This window comes from Phoenix dactylifera, chromosome 2 (assembly GCF_009389715.1).
Source record: "Phoenix dactylifera cultivar Barhee BC4 chromosome 2, palm_55x_up_171113_PBpolish2nd_filt_p, whole genome shotgun sequence".
In the NCBI taxonomy this organism is placed as follows: Eukaryota; Viridiplantae; Streptophyta; class Magnoliopsida; order Arecales; family Arecaceae; genus Phoenix; species Phoenix dactylifera.
The window spans coordinates 6869216-6879687 of record NC_052393.1 but is presented as its reverse complement, the minus strand read 5'-3'; the positions used below and the strand labels follow the sequence as shown (position 1 = coordinate 6879687).

Here is a 10472-nt window from a genome sequence, read left to right as displayed (position 1 = left end):
TTCAAAAACCAGCAATTATCTTTTATTGAGAAAAGCAACCCGAAATTTCTGATTCATAGTAATGGAGAGTAGCATCTAATTTGAGCAACTACTAAGATTACCTTGACTTATGCGTTGATGGACTGCGATAGGAATTGGATGGTGCATCTGCAGCATCCGCTTTGCAGGTTGCCAGATTTTATTATTATTTTTCTTTGCAAAAAAAAATAAAATCGACAAGTTGTTGAATCTTAAGCACTTATAAAAGGTTGGGTCTTGATCTTTGCGTTCTTGTTAGCTTTTGTCTCTTCAGATTTGTTTAGGTCATGGTCTCCATACTCCAGGTGAAGACAATTAATAGACATCGACCCTTGCATATTCTATTCTTTGGATAGGTTTTCCTATTCTAGTGGTTGTATTTTTCTATATTCCTTCTTCCCCTTGCTTACTATTGTGTATGCTAATGAATTTGGTGTGATGCATCAGAGTTCTTGAACCAAGCATGGCCGCAGTTTATGTACCCCCCAAGAAAACCTGAAGTTTTCTTGTTCTTTATACATTCTTTACAGTTTGTTATCATAACCCTAACAAAGAATATTTGTTAAACTTTTATTTTAACTCGCTATGCGAGGTTTGTTGGCCAGGAACTTCTATTGTAATTGGGTAGGCGGTAAAATTAATTAAGTCCTGTTGCCGTAGAAGTTCCCCCATGAAGACTTCTGGAAGCCTATTATTGGTGTTATCTCCTTCATTTCAACACACGCACGCACAAAAAAGCAAACATAAAACATCTCAGAATCTACATAAAGCTGGTTATTTCTGGTTTTAAATGTTTCAAAATGTAGGGGAAATAGGGAAAAAATTCTAACCTGTAGTCTGTCTGTAATCAATAACCATCTCAAATTCTCAATTGTCTGGATATTCCCAAATTCGAAGCTTGTGAAGCTCCGCTCCCTTGATTAGCTAATTCAACTGCTGTGCAGTTGGCTTCCTTGCATGCAGAGACAATCACACATTCCCCATGTGACATTAGATGGTAGTAGATCTCTTCAAATGCTTCAGCTGCTCTCTCCGGCGGTGGAAAGGTGTCATTAGCCCACCTTATGATGCCAAGAGCATCTGCTTCAATTACTGCATCATTTTTCTTAAAATGAACTCATCAGTGTATGTGGTGTTATTCAAGATCCTTCATACCTTCAGGGGAACCGACAAATCGTTTGAGGGCCACCAAAAACTAATGTCCGCCCTCTCTCCGCTGATGCTCGCCCCAGACATCCTGTACCCCTCCCATCCGTAAATAATTTTTGTTATCAATAAATTGGGGTGAAGTGCCTTTCTTCCTCCGTTTTCACTCTCTCTCTCTCTCTCTCTCTCTCTCTCTCTCTCTCTCTCTCTCTCTCTCTCTCTATATATATATATATATATATATATATATATATATATATATATATATATATATTAGATTTTGAATTACTTCAGCATATTGTTAGTATGTCGTCTTGTATATATCTTTAGATGCATCCAAAGTTTGCCGTACCAGTACCGGATCTTGTACCGGTGCCGCACTAGCATAGACGTACCGAGTATCGGTACAGTACGGTACGCGGTATGCCAGGCGTACCGACACTGGTATACCGATATCGGTACCCACCGGTACCAGTATGGTATGCCCGGTATTGACTGGTATCGACCGGTACAACATACCATGGATGCATCTATCATGGCAAGGATTATAAATCAGTTCACAAGCTGGAATGTCCTCTAAAGACTCTGGATATCCATCAGTTCACCTCCTAAATTGCTTCAGCATTGAGCTAACAAGGATTCTCATTCGAACTAGGATCTTGCATATAGGAAGATCAAACTAAGATGTACTTTGCCTAGCCATGCAACTATCTGTAATTCTTCTCGCTCTTTATGGTGGCCTTAGGCCGCTGTATTAAACTTTCTTCTTAATGAAAGCTGGGCAGGGGCTCTATCCCTCTCCAATTACTTGTATATATATAGTATCTCCACAAACACACTCCACAATTTGATATAGTATCTCCAAGGAGGACCTATCAAAGTTTCATTTTATCCAATATGAGAGGTTTGTTGGAAAAGGAATTTGCTGTATAACAATTGAGTAGGCAGGAACAATTAAAGTTCTGCTGCCATGGGAGTTTCCCCATGGAAGGCTTCTGAAGCCTATTGTTGGTGCTGTCTGCTTCATTTCAACAAAAGAAAACCACATAAAAAAGGGTACTCCAATATACAGCATTTCTGAATCTTCAAAAAGCTGGTTACTTCTGGTTTTGAGTGTTACAACATTGAAGAAAAAAAGTTTCCAAATTATTCATGTTGGCTTGCTTTCAAAAACAAAAATCCAGTGCAGCATAAAATATCATTCTGTGATCAGAAAGTGACACAGAGAAAGGTCTAAACTTCACTCCCTAGCCATCTAGATTACTTTTCTCTGATGCTCCCAGATTTGAAACTTGTGAAGCTTTGCTCCCTTCTTAGCTAATTCGACCGCCTTGTGATTGGCTTCTTCATGCACATAACTGATCACACATTCTACATCAGATATCAGAACATAGATCTCTTCAAATGCTTTGGTTGCTCTCTCTGGAGGTGGGAACCTGCGATTAACCCATCTTATGATGCTAAGGGCATCTCCTTCAATTATCAATTTAGGAAGAGGAGAGAAGTTCAAGTCTATAAGACATCTCAAGCCACGCCTCAATGCCTCTACACTGGCCATTGTGAAATCAACATCTCTGAGAGGCCCGGCGTAGGACACTACCAGATTATCATGCTCGTCATGAACTACACCACCAAAACCAGCTGGTACTTCTTTTCCATGGCTAAAACCACTGAAGTTGAGCTTGACCCAGCCCTTTTGTGGCTCGAAACCGATGCGTCGATATCTAGCTGGACCACGAATATGACCATAGATATATGACCATTTTTCATCAGGACTCGAAGGCAAGCAACTTCGATCAAGATAAGGATCATAGAAGTCCTCCGTAAAGGGTTCCATGTATCTCACCTCAGCATACATGTGATAATAAGCAAGACGGCTAATCGAGAAAAAAAAAGTTGGATTAGTATTATGATGGAAAAAAATTTCAGAACATAGCCTATAGACACTAAGCTTGAAACTGGATACAACCACAGTACAGGATTTGTGATAGGTGATGGTTTCATTAGGATCTGTGTTTGATGGACTCATGTCGAGTGGAAGTAGAAATTTCTTAGTCAAATGAATCATTCATCATTTCATTTTTATTTGCCTTCACCCTAATATTATTTAATTTATTTTTTTATCTATTGAGTGTAATGGAGGACCAAAGCCCATCAACATACCTAAGTATTAATATATTTCCTAAGAATGGTCGGATCAAAACTTCAGAATCTGTCAGCTCTCTAAAAGTAAACAAAAACAAATTTTAGAAGCTTTGACCTCTAAAGCAAAATTATATTCATAATAAAAAAGAGATGCAGGTGAATTCATTGTTCCCTAGTAAGAGCCCTCTTATTTTTTTTTTTTACTTATTTTTTTTCCAATTTTCTTTTTTGCAACTTCCTTGTCTATGATTTGTTTTTGGACATATTTCCTCTGCCCAGTCCCCGCTTGAAGGTATCAACAAGAACCACCCTTGTGGTGACTACAAATGCAAAAGAAATAACCAAAAAGTAAATTTAGTGAACAACTTTTGGATTTCCACCTCCTTTCATTTATGCTGTCAGCCTGTTATAGACGACAAACTCAGGTTCTACGTCAAAACTCCTTCCCAAGATAGGTTAGATGAAATAAAAGGTTCCCAAGCATGCATTCTAGGTAGGTAGAACATCTGTAGAAGTTTGTTTATTCTGCTAGTGACCAAATTAACCAAACTACAGTATGGAAATGTCATATTTGTTCAATATGTATATGATACTTTGTAAGCGTCAATGTATGATACTTGTGACTTTGCTCATACATTATATTATATTTGGCAAATAAAAAAGGAATGAGATAAACATAAGTAGTTTATATGAAAACAATGTTAGTGCATTATTTGGAATCTTCAGAAATGAAACTGGCTTATTGAGAGCAAGAAATCATAACTCTGATTAAAAGACCAGCTGCTAAGATCAGGGAAATTTTGTTGTAGGTAGGAATGGAAGTGGGTACCTGAACTAGAAGAAAATTTGTGGATGGAGCTGTAAGAAAGCAATAATGAGGCTTTTTTTCTTCAAACAAAACAAATTTCCGGCTTCTTGTAACAGTGATGAGCTTACGATTTATTATAACGATCCATATGGCTATGGATGATTCTGATGTATGGTCATCAATCTTTTGTTAAGATTTGTAAGAGAAACAATCAAGCACAACCCAGACATAAGCATAGGGTCTTCTCATAATTGAATTCAGAAACCTATCCATACCTGCGAAATTCCAGAGTGGAGCTCATAACCAATTTCATATTTTTAAGGAGGGGAGGGGCAATCTTATGCCTGAATAAGCCAAAACTTGCTCATGTTTCAGGAGTGAAACCTAATGCTTGGTGGTGAAGAAGATCCTAAAACTAGCATAATTCAAATTAGATATAGTACCAAAGATGCTTCTGGATGTAGTGAAGAAATATGATAATATGCATGTAATTCTGATGGTTCCTAAAGAAGAGGAGCAATCATTTCATGCCTTTTAAAGATTGTTAATAATTCATGGTGAGTGAAATTAAGATAAATTCATTAATGCTTTGTAGAAATCAACACTTCAGAAACAACCCAAGTAAAAAAAAGGAGGGCAATTAAGTCGAACTACTTACTCAAAGATTAGGGTGTTGCGGTGTTCTTTAGCGACGAAATAGTCAGATTTAAACCGTTGCTTCATAGAAACACCTTCGCCAGAGTTATGGGGAGCAAAAAAAAAAAATCAAAATGAATCATAGATGCAAAATGTAAGTAATAAAGCAATAATATCATCTCAAAAGAAAGAAAGAAATGAATATTAAAGAGAGAGAACCCCTTACTAGGCAAGAAGGACTTCATGTCAACATTAGGACCGACATTGAAGAAACTGAGTTTTAACTCGGAGAGAAAATAGCACTTATCGTAGTAATCAAAGCTAATCTCCTTATTCACGTAGTTCCGAATTACCCATCGAAATCTCTCTCTCTCTTCATGTTCGAGTACTTTAACAGCTAGACCACTAGGTCCTTCTGTAACCAATTGATCCAAAGTTTCCAATCTACCTCTACCAATGGTGTCAATCAGAATCATCTGATTCAATTGTTTTGGGTCAAAAGTCACCTCGAGCAAGTTCCCGACGAGCCACACCATCAATCCTGGTATGAAAAATAGAGTAGGCTTCTCCACTCTTCTTCTGCATTGCTCATTGATCAAGAGAACTTTACATCTCAAGTCTGAGTAAGCCTTGATGTCAGCTTGAGACAAGACAGGGTCATAGATTTCGATGTCTCCGATCGGAAGACATGAGTCCTCTCTTAGAAGTAGTGCTAAGGCAAGCTGGTATTGTGAATCAAAACTACACTCAGCGCTTCCAATTCCATAAATAACCATTTGGATGGACTCATGAGAGCCTAGTACTCGTATGACATTATCTCTCACTTCTGGATCATTAACTAATTGATTTCGGAGGTTGATGTACAACTCAGATTCTTTGATTTCTTCCATAGTTGTTTCAATCTCTTCCTTTAACTTCAATGCTTCCTCTACATCCTCTTCTTCCATGTACGCACCACCATCAGGAGAAAAATACCAACTGGTTGAAGGTAGACTAATTGTTAGATACTAAACAGTGTTTAAAAACATTAGCAGTTACCACAAAAACAACATATAAATCTTTCAGAATAATCTTAGAAATAACTGATGAACAACACACACATAGACATGCACCTCTAAGATGACTTAATTACTGTCAATGAAGAGAGAACTCAAAAAAATTGATAAAACAAATAAATAAATAAAGAAAAATCTATCTTTCCCAAGCTTCCCAAACTCATCCTTCCACATGGGCTAATTTAAGGTCCTGAACCAATCTTCCTCATTATTCAGCAATCAATCTCTTTTTCCCCCATTCCCACAACCTCTTACCTCTTTCCACCATTTTCCCTTCCATCTTTACCAACTGCTATTCAAGAAACCCAATACTTCTTAGCCGATATCTATTGCTTCCCATAACTCCACTAATATTGTTCTTTTTTTTTCTTTGAACGTGAATTATAACATGTAAACTGATATTATATTGGATCACTTGCTGATCAATAGAAACCACACTTATTACATTTTACGAACAAATGCTATTTCTTCTTTTCATATAAAGATGTCAAGCAAGAAAAAGAAACTACTTGAGCTCTACTTTCCTACCTCACTCTATTCTGAAAATAAAATTGTATATGTTGTATTATTAACAACTACGCAGAGTTGACATGCCGAATATGTTCCAAATCCCAACAAGCTGCTAGCTTTCATCAGTGCCAAGCATGCCCAAGATAATTAATTGTGTAGCTCAAAAGACCCAAGCATCCAAATATATTACCTTGTGTAGTCTCGGATTTGATATAGTTTTCAGAAATTAGGACACCTGACTGAAGTGAAAACCCAAATAAGAATCCTATGTTGAGTGGCTAAGCATTGAAACTCAGGAAGTCATCATTCTTTAATTTCTATTATGATCCCTGTATTCTGGACACCTTGCAAGAAAGGCATTAGACTAGAGCAAACAACAGCATGCAAACATGCCACCCAAAAAATAGCACATAAATTAAATGATGAACAAATATCGTGGTTTGCCAATGGAGCCATGATATCCAAGGTGGACAAAGCATCAAATATGCTGATTTCTTAGCAAAATTTAAAAATTAAGCAGAAAATAAAGAAGAGGATTTCCAAAATAATTAAATAAAGCAGAGCAGAGTCATAGTGCAGTTATAGGAAAGCTACCTTATTAACAGTTTATTACATCTTGTTCCATGAAAAAGACAGTATATTAATCTTCCAATTTCTCACCAAAACTAATTATGAAAAACTAAACTGAATTTGTTATGCTATTGGTCTTTTCCCAAGGTATTTGATAAACCCAAGTTCTTGGTTCTAAATTATCATCAGACCTGCAGGAAGCAATGAGGTTCTGTCTATAAAATAAGGACAGAACAAGCAGAGATAGTATACTTGTGATTCTGAAACCCATCTAAATAGTGTCGAAGAATGGACATTTATCTAGAAATCAGTTTCTAATCTTTTCTACAGATTTAGATGCAACCATGCACAGAGAGAACAAAAAATTGCTTTCAAGGATTAGCCTGGGATTGGATACTCACCTCAAGGGATTTTCATGGCTGATTTTCATTTGATCGAGCTTTATAATTCCCTTCGACGAAGTACCTGAAAGAAGATAGAACTTTCAAATTGCATGAAAAGTTAAGCATCAAGAAGAATAGAAGGAGACTACCAAAACATACTTGGCAGCAATGCTTCCATGTTGGTGTCAGGGTCCAGCTTGAAAAAGTGCAATGAAAGCATTACATAGAAAATCCCTTCATCATACTCATCAAACTCAGAATTCGACCTTCCTTCTTCTCCATCATTGTCTTCTCTATCAAAGTCCATCTCTGCATTGTTGTTCCCACTAGCCTCACTTGCGCACATCGGTGGATCGTCACATTGTTGTTCCCATTCTTCTTCTATCAATAGCTCACCTCGATGCATGCTCTTTATTTTATCACATACATTGAACTCATATACATACTTCTGGATTGCAATCAACCTCTGTAATTTATTCCTTTGCTCGGTGACGCCCTCCTCTTCTTGATCTGAAATATATGTATTAATTCTCTCCATCATGCGTTTAAAGCTGTAACCCAAGACTATCATCTGGCTCAATCGATCCGGGCACCAGTTAATCTCAAACAAATGCTCAAAAAGCACTCTGTCTGGATACTGGAGGAAAAACAGTGTGGGCTTATCAACTCTTTGGCACATCTCATTTATTAAACTGATACTGCAGCCCAGGTCTTCTATAACTCTGCTCTCCACAGGAGTAGCAGTAGGTTCAAAAACCTCGATACCTTCGATCAGACCTCCTGAATTTTCTTTTAGTAGAAGTGCAAGGGAGAGGCAAATCCGAGATGGCCAACTGTATTGGATACTTCCAAGCTCATAAATCACCATTGGAAGTTGATTGTGAGAGCCCAACACACGAGCAATGCTGCATTTGACTGCAGTATTATTTGTTAATTGGTCGGTTAGCTTCGAATAAATCTCAGAGCGTTCGACCACCTTCTTGGAGAAGTCTAGCTGTCTTCTAAGCTCCAAATATACGTCATCACTGTCCATCCGTCTCCTGTTGGTTTACTATTCTGGAAGGAAGCTTGGACCTCGAGTAAGAAGGACGATCACCGGACTGTCACAGATGTGGAGAGATAACTGTAGGAATCTCAATGCCTTTTGGAACTGCTTGGAGTTCAAACTAGGGAATGGTGCAAGCTGAGGTTATGGGGAAGATTGCTGGGTAGATTCTCGGCATACCTTTAAACTTGCTGTTTCCCAAGATGCATGCCATCTTTCCTAAGAAAAACACCACAGTGGCTTCTTATTGGAGGTTCAAAAATAGCAGAATTGAAAATTGATACCTAAACAGGGCAGAAGAAGAAGATTTCAGAAGAAGAAGAAGAAGATTTCAGAAGCTTGGTGACACTGCTGTCTACTGAAGACCTTCAAAGGTCCATGACAAGCCTATGTAGAAGTTAACAGCGAGTAAAACTCTCACTTTTAACTCATACTACAGGTTTGTCAACTCTGGGTGACTGCTGAGCATTTACTATAATGCGTTATGGAATGCCAAAGCCCCGGAGAAGATCAAGATCCATGTGTGCCTGGCCTGACACTTGAGAAGAGTTTGCCCACTGAGAAAGGGATGGCCCGTGGATGGTGGACGTGGAGCCATTTATTCTTGCTCTGTTCCCACGCAAAATCTATATGAACTGCTTTGGTAACTTGCATTAGTGTTATCCGAGACTTGTGGAGCGATCGGAGGAGAAGGAGAATTGCTAGCAAGAAGTGGAGGGCTGGGACCAATTAGTCTTGGCAACTTGATTTGGAAAGAGAGAAACCGTAAAAAAATATAAAATATATAAATAAATCTACCCCATCACACCAGCTTAAGCTTTTGGAATAAATGGTAATTTCAACATGGTATCAGAACAGAGATTCTGAGTCAGAATCAAGATTGTGCTCTGACCAATTTCTCCTCTCTTGCATTTGTCCTTATTTTCTCCAATTCTCTCTCTCTCACTCGGTTATTCCATCACCACCCTTCCACTGTGTACTTATCAGCTCACAGTCCAAAGAAATTTGCGGTCTATATATTGCATTCTATTATTGTCTTCATCTAGATTTAGCTTATTGTCTTTACTATGCACTCCTTGCTTTAATCCTTCTTTTATTCACTTAATAAAAATGCCTAATCATTTCTCAATAGTATTGTAGATCATTTGGAACTGCAACCTGGTCGAATGGCAGTATATCCATATCCATAATTGTTTTATCTGATAATCACAAATACGGATGTGGATATTAGTTAGATGTCAAAATTCATATCCGTATTTATTTTAAATGGATATAGATATAAATAAAATAATGAAAGTATGGATATAAATGCAGATATAAATTGGATAATTAAACTTTATGACCAAAAAAATAAAGATATTACTAAGTGGATGATAAATTAAATAAATAATATATTAATGTGGTTATATATTTCTTTTAAAAGTTATTGAGTTCTATATGAAATTAAATAGAGTTACAAATAAAATCAAATATTTAAATATAGATCAGATAATTATCTATCCATATCTATTTTTTTTTTTGACGAATATGGATATGAATGCTGATGTTAGTCGAATACTCAAATGTATGAAAGTGGATTCGGATGGATATTATCCAGTCCACTCACCCCTAATATCACTTCCATTTAGACATGCATTCGTGTGCAGAAGGCCTCAGAGACATGTTAATATAGGGGTCAAGGACCTTAGTGCTACTAGACTCAATTTGGGCTACTCAAGCCATAAGATCCCAACAAGTATAGATTCCAACACTCCTCAAGTCCATATTCAAACGTATCTTGGATGAGCTTCTTTAAGAATTTTGTGATATCTGCTCAGAGAACTCCATATTAATAAAAAGTTTGAATAATTCTGTCATTTCACTAAAACAAATGCTCACCAAAACCATACTTGAAAAGTGAGTTGGGATAGTCCTCCCTTTTTTTTTCCCAAAAAAAAAACTGTTGTTTACCTAAAATATACTATTTTTATTCTTTAGCATTAAATCATTATTACTATGATGATTATTACAACAGCATGATAACAAAAAATAATAGGTAATAATGGAAAAATAACAATATTATTTTTCTAATCACTCTTCATCCGATATTTCTGTTGTAGTTAGGGGTTTTCTTAAAATAACCTATAAAAAGTAAACTCGGCAAGCAGTGCCAACCT

At 37.0% G+C, this 10472-nt stretch overlaps 2 protein-coding genes across 2 annotated transcripts; both read right to left on the bottom strand.

The window, feature by feature from the left end:
• Positions 1-2140: 2140 nt before the first annotated feature.
• On the bottom strand, positions 2141-5710 carry LOC120104394. Its single transcript, XM_039115393.1, has 3 exons — positions 4980-5710; positions 4776-4848; positions 2141-3041 (listed from the first exon to the last, which is right to left on the bottom strand). The coding sequence occupies exons 1-3, from the start codon at positions 5698-5700 to the stop codon at positions 2420-2422; spliced, it is 1416 nt and encodes a 471-aa protein (XP_038971321.1). The 5' UTR covers positions 5701-5710; the 3' UTR covers positions 2141-2419.
• Positions 5711-6997: 1287 nt separating this feature from the next.
• On the bottom strand, positions 6998-8502 carry LOC120104586 (protein SENSITIVITY TO RED LIGHT REDUCED 1-like). The gene is made up of 3 exons (XM_039115961.1): positions 7431-8502; positions 7290-7353; positions 6998-7103 (listed from the first exon to the last, which is right to left on the bottom strand). The coding sequence occupies exons 1-3, from the start codon at positions 8302-8304 to the stop codon at positions 6998-7000; spliced, it is 1044 nt and encodes a 347-aa protein (XP_038971889.1). The 5' UTR covers positions 8305-8502.
• Positions 8503-10472: the final 1970 nt, after the last annotated feature.